Raw genomic sequence first — 14,641 nt, 5'->3', positions numbered from 1 at the left:
GTGGATCAGAGCTTTGTCATTTTTTAATTTTATGAAACCCTCAAAATGTAGGGCAAGACATGGGGTTTAATTTTTATTTTAAATTTTTAAATTTTTATGTAATTTTCATTATTTTAGGAGATAAAACTTTATTCTCTGAATTTTATGATTTTTTAAGACTTTACTTGTTAAATTTGGGTCCTATCATGGTAGGGTATTGTAGGGTCACGTTTTTCAGTCCAAACCCAAGATGCATGGGACCTTAGACCAGTGAGCCCGATACAATGAATTTGTAGAGAGCGGGCCAAAGAGCTAGGCTTTAGTGTATGGACAACGGTTAACACGGTGTTCTTCACGATCGAGTTGAGATGGACTGAGTTTACCAGAGAGGATTGGTCCTCGACCCAGTCCGAGGAGTTTTTTCTGGTGTGTTGGGGGGTCTCAACCCCCCCCCCCCCCACTTTCTGTCTCATTCCCCTCCCTTTTTATAGTAGTTTCCTTCTTCCTGAATGGGGTTCCTTGGGTAGGTACTTGTCCCATCAGCCCTTCTTTCTAGTTGTTGGGAGTGGTTGTAAAGGTAGAAAAGCATGGCTATGTTAGGCACAAGGCACTGAATGCAATCATGGCAGCTTTTCCCTCTAACATTTCCATTTTCTCCGTTGTTCTTTTCTGCTCTAGTCCTTTTACTGTTCCGTGGAATGATCTGGAGTGTCATTACTAGTGGTAGGTTACCCCCTTTGTCCTCGACTACATCCATGCTGAGGAGGGTTCTTCCCATGGCCGAGGAGGGGTTTTTTCTTGGATTAGGCCCTTGGCCCAATGTGGACGTTGACATGGACTTTTTTGGTCTTTTACCCCCCACAGGTATTAATTAGGATCAGTTTAGGAATATTTTTATTTGAAAAAAGTAGTTTTCTAGTGCCTTTAAATAGACTTGAAATATTAAAATGAAAATTAAAGTTCATAATATCAAAATATTTCTTAGGAATTTTTCTCTTATTATTATTATTATTATTATTATTTTGATGGATTCCATGTTTTCCTTGAAAAAACAAAAAAAGAAGAAGTTTTCTAGTGCCTTTAAATAGACTTGCAATATGTAAAATGAAGATTGAAGTTCATAATATCAATATATATTTTTTAGAGCATTTTTTCTCTTTTTTTCTGGTGGATTCCAAGTTTTTCTTGTAAATTCAAAGAACCCCTATGGACTTAAGGGTTTGGTTAAGTAAGAATGAGATCTAACCCCTTTCACATTTCCGCCTTGTGTCAATCAATATCACATCTTCTTTGTATCCTAATATTTAGCCCATTCACGCTTCTCGATCTGCGTCAATTAGTATTAGAACTCGTTAGTATATATTCTGATATGCCAAAAGGTGATGACAAAAGCTACCACCCTATTGTTGGTGATCGTGGGGTGAAGGTCCTCAAGGCAGCAATTCAAGCTCATGATGAGAGAGTGGCTTGTGGATTTCATGATTTTCACAACTCACTCATTGATTTATTTATTATTTTTTTTAGAGATAATTACAACATTTTGCTAATCTCACAACTCGAACCATTTTCCTCCTAAACACTCATTGATTTGGGTTTAAATACCAAAGCAGATTGTGTTTAACAATAAGGATTGCTGTGAAGGAGAATTAGCTCATGGCAATGTATTGGTAAGCATGATTCATTTCATGATATTCACACATATTATTAATTTTATGAAAAAATAAAATTGCAAAATTTAATAGTCTTTTTATGAGGAAGAATTTCTTAATTGCATAAACTTTTTTTTTTATAAGGATTTCTTTAACTATATGAATATTCACGAGAGAAGAAAGTTTGAATACATGAATATTCCTTAGAGAAGAAAGTTTTAAATTTGACTATATGAATATTCAGTTCTCATGTAATTTCCATTCACTTTCTTTAGGAGCCGGTGGGTACCCAACATTAAATATACGGTACGATTTTTACGCAATTATAAGGGAAAAAAAAGTTTATAAAGCGCGTCGTGACACTAGTTATTGTTATAAACACAATTTTACAAAAAAATAGCCCACATGTCACAAAATATAAATATCATCAATGTTACACAAAATATCGCATACGGCACAAAATCCTCCACTTCGTTCTAACAATGACAAGACAATTTGCTTCGCATTCAGCACTATACAGAGCAAGTTGCTTGAGGGCTGGGAACACATGGATCACACGTAAACAACTAAACATTATCACTTTAACAAGTCGGGCCGTTGGGGTGAGACTTTTCTGCCGTGAGTGTGTGTATGTGTGTGTATATCTATATATATATATATATATATATATATTCTTTAGTTTTTTTTTTTTTTTTTTTTAATAATTTTTTTAACTCTATGTTATACTTTTTATCCTTTTGACCATAAAAGAAGCTAAAATGAAAAACTTTGGGACCGTACATTTAGTTTTTTTGTTAATTTTTTTTTAATGAAAATTTATTATATATACTTAAAAAAAAAATTGAGGATAAAAATTACAAAAACAACAAGTAGTTTTTTTTTTTTTTTTTTTTGACTTTAAAAAACACAAAAAACAACAAGTAGTTGGTGTGCATTATCACGTTAAAAGTCATTTTGCCAGGAGTTTTCCTAGAGACTTCTCAAGTCATCCTTTCCCCATTTCGCATGGCACGGCAACAAGTTAAAGTCTTTCCAACCAGTCATACTTTTCTAATATTGACTCCTTCAAGGCTTCAACGTCTCTCTCACATATAAAATATATATATATATATATATATATAATAAAAAAGGTAAAACAATTTTCTTCTACAAACTTGACCATTTGTGGTCATCATTTAACACCGCAACAGTTTAGGAGATTTCCTTCTCTCTGCTGTAATGGCCAACCGAAGCAACACTAATCTTTGGACTACACTCCGACCATGTTTTACATCTCTTTACCTCGCCTTCTTGCTGCACCACTTCACCAGCACCGTCTCCGGTGTCTCTTCTGCTCCTTACGTACCAGTCGATAATATTTTACTTAACTGTGGCTCCTCCAGCAACTCCACTGCAATTGATGGTCGGACCTGGATTGGTGACGATAATTCTAAATTCTTCCCTCAATCACTATCACAAAACCATGCCTCTCTAGACACAAAGCCAGTTCAAAAATCCCCATCTCCATTAGCTTCCCAAATACCCTATACCACAGCTCGCTTGTCTGTATCCGCATTCACGTACATATTCCCAGTCACTACCGGCCAAAAATTCATTCGCCTATACTTCTACCCAGCTTCATACTCCAACTTTGACCGCTCCAGAGCTCTATTCTCTGTCAAAGCTGGACCTTTTACTCTTCTTAACAACTTTAACGCATCACTTACGGCTGACGCCGATGCTGATCCCCGTGATACCATATTTAGGGAGTTCTGTGTCAACGTCAAGGAAGATGAGAGGCTGAACTTAACTTTCACTCCAAGCGATTCCAATTCATTTGCTTTCATCAACGGAATTGAAATCTTGTCCATGCCTTCAAATCTCTATTACACTCCGTCCGACAGTCAAGGGTTCTCCTATATCAGCCAGCAGAACCTGTACGTCATCGGTAATGGAACTGCTCTCGAGGCGCTATACAGAATAAATGTTGGAGGAAAATCCATCGTACCCAATGAAGACACCGGAGTGTTCCGGACCTGGGAAACCGACCAGGAGTACATGATACCCCGGGATTCTGTTCTACCTCTGAACATGAGTATTGAACTAATCTTCACTAAAATATCTCCGTACACCGCACCAGAAAATGTCTACCGAACTGCGCGGACTATGGGGAACAATAAAGCTTTCAATAAGAATCACAATCTCACTTGGGAATTTTCGGTAGATTCTCAGTTTGATTATCTTGTTAGGCTACACTTCTGTGAATTTCAATCAGATTTGGAGGATTGGCACGACCGGGTGTTTCTTATTTTCATAGCAAATCAAGTCGCTGAGAAAGAAGCCGACGTTATGGTATGGAGTGGTCGGAGAAAAGCTGTTCCCGTATACAGGGACTACGCTGTGTCGATGTTTGGCAAAGAAAACCAGAAGAAAATGAACCTCTCTATCACCCTACAAGCAAACCCGGATGACTGGAGGACTACTTTTAATGATGCAATCTTGAATGGCATCGAAATCTTCAAAATAAGCGACCCCAGTGGCAACCTCGCCGGACCCAACCCCGACCCACTTCCGCTGACCCCTCAAACGACTGTTCCACAGAGACAATCAACAAAGTCGAATAATAATACAGCAACCATAATCGCCGTCGTTGGAGGCGGGGTCGCCGGTTTTATTGTACTGTCAATACTTGGATTCTTGATACTCCAGCGGGCCAAGAGGGTGAAGGACTCTAGCTCTAGCGATGGGACTACTCGGTGGGGTCCATTTTCTTTCGCTACCACGACCAAGTCAACAAATACACGCGGGTCAAGTCTACCATCTGATATGTGTCGTTACTTCACTCTGGCGGAGATTAAAGCAGCCACTAAAGACTTTGATAATGCTTACATTATTGGCGTTGGTGGGTTCGGGGACGTGTATAAAGGCTACATTGATAATGGGACCACTTCGGTTGCTATCAAACGATTAAAACCCGGTTCACAACAAGGGGCCCACGAGTTTGAGACTGAGATCAGGATGCTTTCACAGCTTCGTCATCTTCATCTCGTTTCTCTGATTGGATTTTGTAACGACGGAAAGGAAATGATTCTTGTGTATGATTACATGGCTCATGGGACCCTTCGTGATCATCTTTACAACACCAATAATCCACCTCTTTCGTGGAAACAACGGCTCCAGATTTGTATTGGTGCAGCGCGTGGGTTGAACTACCTTCATACAGGTGCGAAGCAAACTATCATTCATCGTGATGTGAAGACAACAAATATCTTGTTGGATGAGAAATGGATGGCCAGTGTGTCTGATTTTGGGTTGTCTAAATTTGGTCCCACTGGTATATCTAAGGCCCATGTAAGCACAGTGGTGAAGGGTAGTTTTGGGTATTTGGATCCTGAATACTATCGACGCCAACAGCTAACTGAGAAGTCTGATGTGTACTCATTTGGTGTGGTGTTGTTTGAAGTGTTGTGTGCAAGGCCACCAATTGTACGCACGGTGGACAAGAAGCAAGTGAGCTTAGCGGAGTGGGCTCGACAATGTTGTCGCAATGGAAAGCTTGATCATATTGTTGATCAATTTTTGAAGGGTAAGATTGCACCAGAATGTTTGAAGAAATTTGGTGAGATTGCTGTGAGTTGTTTGCTTGACAATGGAACTGAACGACCATCGATGAATGATGTGGTATGGGGTCTTGAGTTCGCATTGCAGTTGCAAGAATGTGCAGAAAAAGATAGCAGGCTTGATTTGGTTGATATTGAGATGGAGGATGATCAGAAAGCTTTCATGCCCAAGTCCACCATGATTGATAGTGATGAAATGTTTAGTAGCAGCATTGGGCAAGTGTCAAGTACAACTAGTGATAGTAGCGTGAACGTAATAAGTAGAGAATTTGGAGGTTTTGCTTTTAAAGAGTCAGATAGATTAATGTCCTCTGGGGCAGTGTTCTCTGAAATTGTGAATCCTAGAGGCCGATAAGAGAATATATGCTTCGGAGGTGACATTGTAGTATGTTTTATTTAAGTCGTGTTGTGGAATAGAACTTGGTTTGGTAGCAAGTACTTTTATTTCAGTTATGGGGGAAGAAGATGTTGAATTGAGTTGCCAAATAGCTCTCAGTGTACAATAGTTAATCTCTCTTTTTCTTTTTCTTTTTTTAATATGAAAAATGTGTGATGGTTAAAGGAAGTAGTTTTATTTTATGTTATATATTAGTTATTGAATTGTTGATAAAATTATCAAGGTATTTAGAGCTTACAGAGATTGCATGTTTGTAACATAAACAAGCTCTCTCCATCTTCCTTGTATTTATAAAGGCAAAGAGATTTATTTTGTTTACAGGCTGAAAAGGCTAGGAGATCTATCCTATTATATCAACTTTAATTACCTTTGTGTGTTGGGGGGAATTGTAGGCACAACTTCTTTTTTCTGAATGATGTTAAGATGTATGATCAAAGCCTGCAAATTTTCATCTATTGACATGGATGAAGCAATTAATATAATTAAATAATGGCTAAATTACAAATTACTCTCCTTAACTTTACTTTTATTCAATGTAGCTCTCTCGTTAGTCTTCATCAAAATTGTGCTATTAGTAGCCTCCAAAAGGACATAATTTTGATTTACGCAACGTGGGACCAAGGGAAGTAAATTTGGACTAAAATTCGGAGTTCTTTTGGTCTGACTTGTATGAGGAGGAAGCAAAGAACCAAGAAGGAAAGTTTTTAAATTCTGCCTGGGTCATCTGCCGATCGATAATCGATGAGCAATTTTTAAATATAAGGCTTATAAAAGCAATTTTTACAAACAATGCTCAAAATGCAATTTTTAAGTAAATTGATTGTACTGAATAACGACTTAGGACCTACTTCCTCATCTATTTTATACCACCACTTCCCTCTTCCATTTAATACCAAACTGTCATTACCTGATCGGCAAATAATACTTTCGAAATGTTTGAGCTGCAAATCACTTTATAAGTATCACAAATACCAGCATAATAAGTGATTCCACCTTCCAAAAGTTTTGCAAAATAGTGCAAAACTGAGATTGGACCATCACTTTTCTCTAAAGTTTCTTTAAAAACCATAATGTCGGAGACAAATCTTGCCTTGTTGAACTCAACTATCACTGCAGTTTCATCCAAGTGGTAAACAGAAGTTACAGAGTTCGGGCCAAAGACTAGCATTCTCTTCTCTCCCTTGCCTAGAGTTTGGATGGGAATCCCCAGATTTGAGCAATATTCTCAAACAAAATATTTGGGTACTTCTTTTTCAACTTAAACTCCCCAACAGAGTCTACGACCTTATTACCATTTCTGAAATCAATAATGTCTCCATTAATCCAACTGAGATGATTGCATGTCTGGACAATGATACATCCTATCTTAAAACTTAAAAGCATCATACCCTGCTTCAAAAACAAAATCCCAAATAAACACATCAGTCTTTGTGCTCAAATGATCTGGGGTCACCTAGCCAGGGTCTAAATACCCCATAGTCCCAGCAGGTGGTGTGGACCATAGACTATAATCATCAACCTGACACCCAAGTCCTGTCCAAAATCACCCAATTGAGCATTGCAGTTTCTATCTTTTAACACATTAGGTTTTTTTTTAATTATTTATTTATTTATTTATAATGTATCTTTTAACACATTAGTAGACTTAATACCTTTTTTTTTTTTTTTTTTTGTTCTTCAACAGTAGAAGCTAAAGAATGTGTCCTGTGATATTACTTTAGGTCAATTTGAATATTCAGTGAGTCTGGAAATTGTCCTAACTAATGCTAAACTAATATAGCCAATTTTCATGCATTCGCTACCATTCCACTCATTTATTAAAAACAATTCTATAGGAAGCACAATCATTAACTTCCATTATAACTATTATAAGATAGAAACCATGTCTACAGTTTAATGTATTGGATCAAACTAAACAGGATAAGAGGATTTTATCCCATCAATATGAATCCTTTTGTGATCTATTCTTGCATATTGGGTTATTTCTCCTAGGTCCTAGAATTAGTTGTACTCGTCAAGAGCATTACAATTGGGTTTCATGAATGCAAAGTGTTAATGATCGAATAGTGGAATGAAGAATATCATACAAAGTACTATTTCTCATGAATTCCTCCACCAAGAGTCTATGATCAGAATCACTGCTGGTGAAAAACCATACACGTAGACCAGTCTTGGGCTGTGGATTTTGAACATAAGATCATTTCCATTTAAATACATTACTTAATAACATATGTGTATTAAATTACCTATGGAAAATCATTATGAGAGAGAGAGAAGTTGGAGGAGCTAGGGTTTGAGGTTCTCTCGTGGGAGTACTAATGTTCCATTTGGATTGAGAGGGAGGGAGGGAGGGGAGTAGAAGAAAGTAGAGTAGAGTTAGCAAAAAATTAACTTAATCTTTAACCAACTCTACTTTACTTCCCCTTGCTCCCCCTTAATCCAAACAAGGCCTAAATGGGCTTTAACAAGGGATAAGAAAAGAAAAAGATATGGACAATTCTGTTTGTGAACTTAATTATACATGTAGTTGAAATGTAAAAGGATACCTAAAAAATAAGGTCTAAGATACTTTACCTAAGTTTTACTCTATTCTCAATTTAATAGGTCGTGATGTGGGCAATTTGACCTTTTTGTTGAATACTATGTCCTATGCTTGTTTGCTTTTATAAACTTATATTTTGACTTGAGTAATGCTATATAAATAAAAGATTTGACAACCTTTTTCACACTTGGTGAATTGACAAGTTTTCATTAGTTTTAATTTGGGTCCACTATTGACATTGTTTTTTTACCTTCTACATCAGTAGGTGTCAATTTTTATATGTTTCTAAAGCTGTAAATTATTGTGTATTATCATGTTAAGATGTTTTTATTTTTTTTATAATCAAACTGCATAGGAATTTTAGAGAAAAGAAATCTGAACAGTATATCACAAAATACTAGCATGCTTCGACAATATATATGACATTACTAAAGGATTGAGTATTAGGAGTGTAAGAAATAGAGACTTTGCAGCAGAATATAAACAATCAGTTTTTCGGCATACCTCTCTTGGCCTAAACTGACAATCATATAGGAGTTTTGAGATTGTTCTACGCTGTCTAGAGCCAGCCTCCACACAAACCAGCTATTCAAACACGTTCTGAATTCCAGTTTGTATAACCCACGAACCAAAAAAACGTTTCTTGACAGTGTTGCACACTACTAGAGTGATGCAAACATAACCCACTACCTAAAAGCTTCACTATACTCTGTAAACACTATGAGAAATGTAGAATTTGTTCACCGTTCAATGAGTACCACTCTTGGTATTTATATACATACCACTCCATTAATATTGAGTGGGATAGTGGACTTAGTGGGATAGAGTAACGGTCAAAACCATTACTCTATAACTCTAGAATGTTACAATTATCCTGAGCTATACAGAAAGATATGCCCACTTTGAATGTCCATCTATATTCTTTTCAGGTTCTAACAAGGAGCAAAACTCAAAACAAAGTGTCAGTTAGTTGTTACATAGCAAATCTAATACTATTTCACAACTTCTTTAGAGACTCAGAATTATGATAAAAAAGTTGCAAAACAGTGGTGAAAGAGTTACTTCAACTAGTCACTCGTTGCACAGAGACCAAGATGCTAAAGTGTGACTCGCAACGTTAATTTTGGAGTCTTCCAGAAGACCTCAAGTCTTCCAGCAAGTCCGTCATACAAGTCAAACTTTGCTAGTAGTGACTCCTTCAACGTTTCTTCCAGTAGAGTAAAGAAATAAAAATAAGGTAAAAAAAAAAAAAAAAAATCGTCCTCTGCAAACTTGACAATTCGAATTGTTAATTGAGTTAAACAATTTAATAATACTTCCATTCGAATTTTTAAGTGAGTTAAAAAATTTAGAGATAATTACACTTTACCCACCTTTAGTTTACTTCTAATTTGATTTGCCTACCCGTGGTTTCAATTTTAACACTTTATCCACCTATGATTCCCTCTGTTACTCTTTCGTAACCCACTTTCAGTGCAAACGTTACTCTAACACATAAACTCATCAAAAACAGAACCTAAAACAGATCAAACACTCCTCATGGACTGAGAATCTCCTGGGTTTTGATTGTGCAAGCAAACCGAGAAAGAAGGAGACACAGTGTTCATCTGGCATTTGACACTAACCAAACTAATTTATTTTTAAACTTATAAACACATGGACTAAAAAGTTCTGGTGAGACAAATTTACCCTCAAAGGCTCACACCCACTGACCCACATAACCCAGTCTGAAAAATCCCCAAATCTGAAAACCTTGAAACCCCAACGCCAGTCCCACGGCCTCAATCGGTAACCCCAGCCCGACAAAGGAGTGCTCAATGGAAGCCTTCTTCTGTCGTTGAAGTTAACCATTACTGAGCAACAAAAAGACTTTAAACCTTCTTGTTATACGCAAACAAAAGAATTTTTTTTTTTTTGCTTAATTGAAGAAGACACAGTGTTTATATGGCATTTGACACTGACCAAACTAATTTATTTTTAAACTTATAAACACATGGACTAAAAAGTTCTGGTGAGACAAATTTACCCTCAAAGGCTCACACCCACTGACCCACATAACCCAGTCTGAAAAATCCCCAAATTTGAAAACCTTGAAACCCCAACGCCACTCCCATAGCCTCAATCGGCAACCCCAGCCTGACAAAGGAGTGTTCAATGGAAGCTTTCTTTTGTCGTTGAAGTTAACCGTTACTGAGCAACAAAAAGACTTTAAACCTTCTTGTTATACGCAAACAAAAGAAATTTTTTTTGCTTAATTGAAAGTTTCTAAAGAAGAAACCTCTCCTGCATTGTTGAAAGTTCACTAGTGATTTTAAATATTGACTTGCTTGGTTTGGTGTGGAGTAAAAGAGAAATCTTTGAGGGATTCTTGGCTTCTTTGAGTTTGCTAAAAGTTGCTCTTGCAGGTTTGTTAGAAAATTTTGTTTTGTCAGTCTTTTGTTTTTGTTCATTTGATTTTTTTTTTTTTTTACCTTGAAATTTACTCCGATTGTTGTTTTGTTTTGAAGATGAGCCCATGATATGCCAAAATTTTGATATGGGTATATGGTTTTATTATTTTTCTTTTTTCAAGTTTAGTGAAGTTCATAGTTCATACTGAATCAGTATTTGATTCAGCTAAACAGATGAATAGAGGAACACTATGTCTCCTTCTTCCTCGGTTTGCTTGCACGATCAAACCCAGGAGGTTCTCAGTCCATTATTTCAAGCACATTGCATTGTGATCTTCGTTTGGTGAGAACGTTGGATGAGAGTGTGTTTGGGAGTGAGGAGTGTTTGATCTGTTTTAGGTTTTGTTTTTGATGAGTTTATGTGTTAGAGTAACGTCTGCACTGGAGGTGGGTTACGGAGGAGTAACGGAGGGAATCACAGGTGGGTAAAGTGTCAAAATTGAAACCACGGGTAGGCAAATCGAATTAGAGGCAAACTACAGATGAGTAAAATGTAATTATTCCAAAAATTTAATAATATTTATATATGACAAAATGGAAATTACAAAGCATAAATTCAAATATATTGACATTTCCTATCCTAAAAAAAAAAAAAAGAAGAAGAAAAAAAAGAAAAAAAAAGAAAAGAAAGAAAGAAAGAAAAAAGATTGGCATTATGACCACTAAGAAAAGTTAGAAAACTAACAAATTCAGTATTTATTTATTTATTTTAACTCGGCTTAGAAGAACTACCATCAGTCTTTGTGCTCAAATGATCTGGGGTCACCTAGCCAGGGTCTATATACCCCATAGTCCCAGCAGGTGGTGTGGACCGTAGACTATAATCATCAACCTGACACCCAACTCCTAGTCCAAAATCACCCAACTGAGCATTACAGTTTCCATCTTTTAAACACATTAGGTTTTTTTTTTTTTTTTTTTTTTTTTTTTAAAGAAAATTTATAAAGTATCTTTTAACATATTAGTATACTTAATACCTTTCTTTTTTGTTGTTCTTTGACAGGAGTGACGATTCTACGTCCCACTGACGAACATAACGTCAGTGACGAAGGTATCATCCATGACGAGGTCATCAGAAATAACGAAGAGAGCATCATCACTGACGAAAGCAGGGGGTCATTCAATGCAGTCAATCAATGACCTGAGCAGTTACTAAAACAACCAAGCAGACCGTTAGGAGCCTCTTAAAAGTCTCATTACTGGACCAGGGACGTTACTTCAGAGGGCATTTACAGCCCCAACGGCTAGCCCCAAAGGCCTCAGGTATAAAACTCTCATAGAACCAACAGAAGGGGAGATATGCAAAATTATTCTAGAACTACATTTTTACTCTTAATTATATTTGATTATTATCCTAACTTTGGCATCGGAGACTTCGTGGCAGGCACCACACCGGTGGCCATCATCAAGCAAACCTTCACATTCTACAGTGGACTCCATCTGCTCACTCTGACTGACGGATTTGTGTTCCATCAGTTTGGCGCCATCTATGGGGACGATCTTTTCGGATTCACATTCGAAAACGTAGCTTCCATCAATTCTCCATATCCAGATGGAATCCAACCCAGACTCAGCAACCTTGACCCAGCAAGTTCAAGCCCTTGCAGCCACCATTGAGGAACTCACCAGACAGAACCAGGAAATGAAGCTGCGGCTCTAGCAGGTTCAACAAGCTCAACAGGAAGAAAACCGGTCCAAGGGTAACACGGAGGGAGAGGGGGATAGCCAGCAGAGGGAAATCCCCCGGAGACCAACTACTCCGGACGAACAGAACTCAGATCTTCTTCGGGAAATGAGGAAAGAGATGGACGAATTAAGGAGCGCTATCAAGGAAAAGACGGACCGGAGTGTAGACAAAATGGTAAAGGCTACAGATTCGCCCTTCACTGCAGCAGTACTTGATTGCCCCGTGCCGTCCAAGTTTCGCCTGCCTCAATTAGAGCCATTCGACGGACTCAAGGACCCTCAGGATCATCTTAATACCTTTAAGACGACTTTGGGTCTCCAGCAGCCACCCGACGAGATATTGTGTCGTTCCTTCCCTACGACTCTCAAAGGAGCTGCAAGAGAGTGGTTTACTAAGTTACCAAACTCGTCCATAGACAACTTCGGTCAGCTGAGTAGTGCCTTTTTGCGCCACTTCATAGGGGGACAACGCCCAAGGAGACCAGTAGATTATTTACTCACCATAAGACAGGGAGAGAAGGAGACTCTGAGGTCATATGTCAAGCGATTCACCCGGGAAACTCTGGAAGTGGACGAAGCTGATGACAAGGTGCAACTGACGACCTTCAAAGCAGGGTTGAGATCCAGAGACCTTGTGGCCTCTCTTGCAAAAAACCCCCCGAAGACAATGGCTGAGATGCTCTTGAAGGCACAAAAGTACATGAATGCGGAGGATGCTCTAGCTGCCATAAAAGGTGCTGAGAGACTAGGGGACAAGTCCAAAGGAGAAGACGACCGCAGAGGGCAAAAGAGAGACAGACCAGAACGTCGGAACAACGATGGGAATAGACGGAGAGACGACAAAAATCCTCGTCAGGTAAAATTTACTCCTTTGGTTATGCCTGTTGACAAGATTTTCACGCAGATCAAGGACGAGCATTATCTCAAATGGCCCAGGCCATTACATTCGTCCCCCAACGTACGTGACAAAAACAAATATTGCCGGTTCCATAGAGACCACGGTCACAACACAGAAGAATGCAGAGACCTGAAGGAACAAATAGAGGAATTAATACGAAAAGGAAAGTTACAGAAATATGTAAAGAAAGGAGAATATGGCAAGGTCAGAGACGACAACAGGACCCAACATGAATCCTTTACTCGGGATGACGACCATCCGTCCCAGCCTCCACGCAAAGTGATCGGGGAGATAAACACGATCGCGGGAGGACCATCCTCAGGAGGGTCATTTAGATCACTCAAAAAAGCATGCCACAGACAGGTGAATAGCGTCCACACCATGCCTCCGTCCAAGCACCGACGAACATACCAAGACATGTCCTTTAATGAAGAAGACGCCAGGGGAGTAAAGCAGCCTTACAACGATCCCCTGGTCATTGTACTGAATATAGAAGGGTTCAATACCAGAAGGATCCTTATTGACAACGGGAGCTCAGCGGACATCATCTACCTCCCCGCCTTCCAGCAGCTGAGATTGGATCCAAAAAGGCTCCGTCCTTTTGACTCTCCGCTCGTCAGCTTCAGTGGAGACAGGGTCTACCCCAGGGGAATAGTGACTCTGACGGTGACGGCAGGGACCTACCCATTGCAGTTGACCAAACAAGTAGACTTCCTGGTGGTAGATTGCCCTTCGTCCTACAATGTCATCATTGGGAGGCCCACCCTAAACAAGTGGAAGGCGGTAACGTCAACCTACTGTTTGAAGGTGAAATTCCCAACAAACAACGGCGTGGGTGAAGTGAAGGGTGACCAAGTCCTGGCAAGGGAATGCTATCAAGCCGTACTGGCAAAAAAGGAAAACCACACGTGGACGATTGAAGAAAAAGAGGAGGACGCGATGGAGACCCTAGAAACAGTAGAGTTGGTGGAAGGAAATGCGGACAAGACGACCAGGATAGGGACGACGCTAAGACCCGAGATGAGGACGAAGCTCATAAAATTCCTTAAGGGGAATCTAGATGTCTTTGCATGGAGTCACGAGGACATGCCAGGCATATCTCCAGAAGTCATCCAGCATAGGCTGAATGTGGACCCCAGCAGGAAGCCCATTCAGCAACGACGAAGAACCTTCGCTCCAGAACGAGATCAGGCAGTTGCAGAGGAAGTAACCAAACTCTTGACGGCTGGATTCATACGGGAAGCATATTATCCAGAATGGCTCGCCAACGTCGTCCTGGTGAAGAAAGCAAACGGAAAGTGGAGAATGTGTGTAGACTTCACCGACCTGAACAAAGCATGCCCAAAGGACAGCTTCCCTCTACCAAGGATAGACCAGCTCGTGGACTCCACCGCCGGACACAAGCTACTGACATTCATGGACGCCTTTTCAGGGTACAACC

At 39.1% G+C, this 14,641-nt stretch overlaps 1 protein-coding gene across 1 annotated transcript; it reads left to right on the top strand.

Annotated features, from left to right (window-relative positions):
* The first annotated feature begins 2,770 nt into the window (after positions 1–2,770).
* Positions 2,771–5,792, top strand: LOC115976268 (receptor-like protein kinase FERONIA). The gene has a single exon (XM_031097446.1). It carries the CDS (start codon positions 2,847–2,849, stop codon positions 5,580–5,582), a length of 2,736 nt encoding a protein of 911 aa, XP_030953306.1. The 5' UTR covers positions 2,771–2,846; the 3' UTR covers positions 5,583–5,792.
* Positions 5,793–14,641: the final 8,849 nt, after the last annotated feature.

This window comes from Quercus lobata, chromosome 2, assembly GCF_001633185.2.
Source record: "Quercus lobata isolate SW786 chromosome 2, ValleyOak3.0 Primary Assembly, whole genome shotgun sequence".
NCBI lineage: Eukaryota > Viridiplantae > Streptophyta > Magnoliopsida > Fagales > Fagaceae > Quercus > Quercus lobata.
This window is presented reverse-complemented; position numbering and strand designations above follow the sequence as displayed.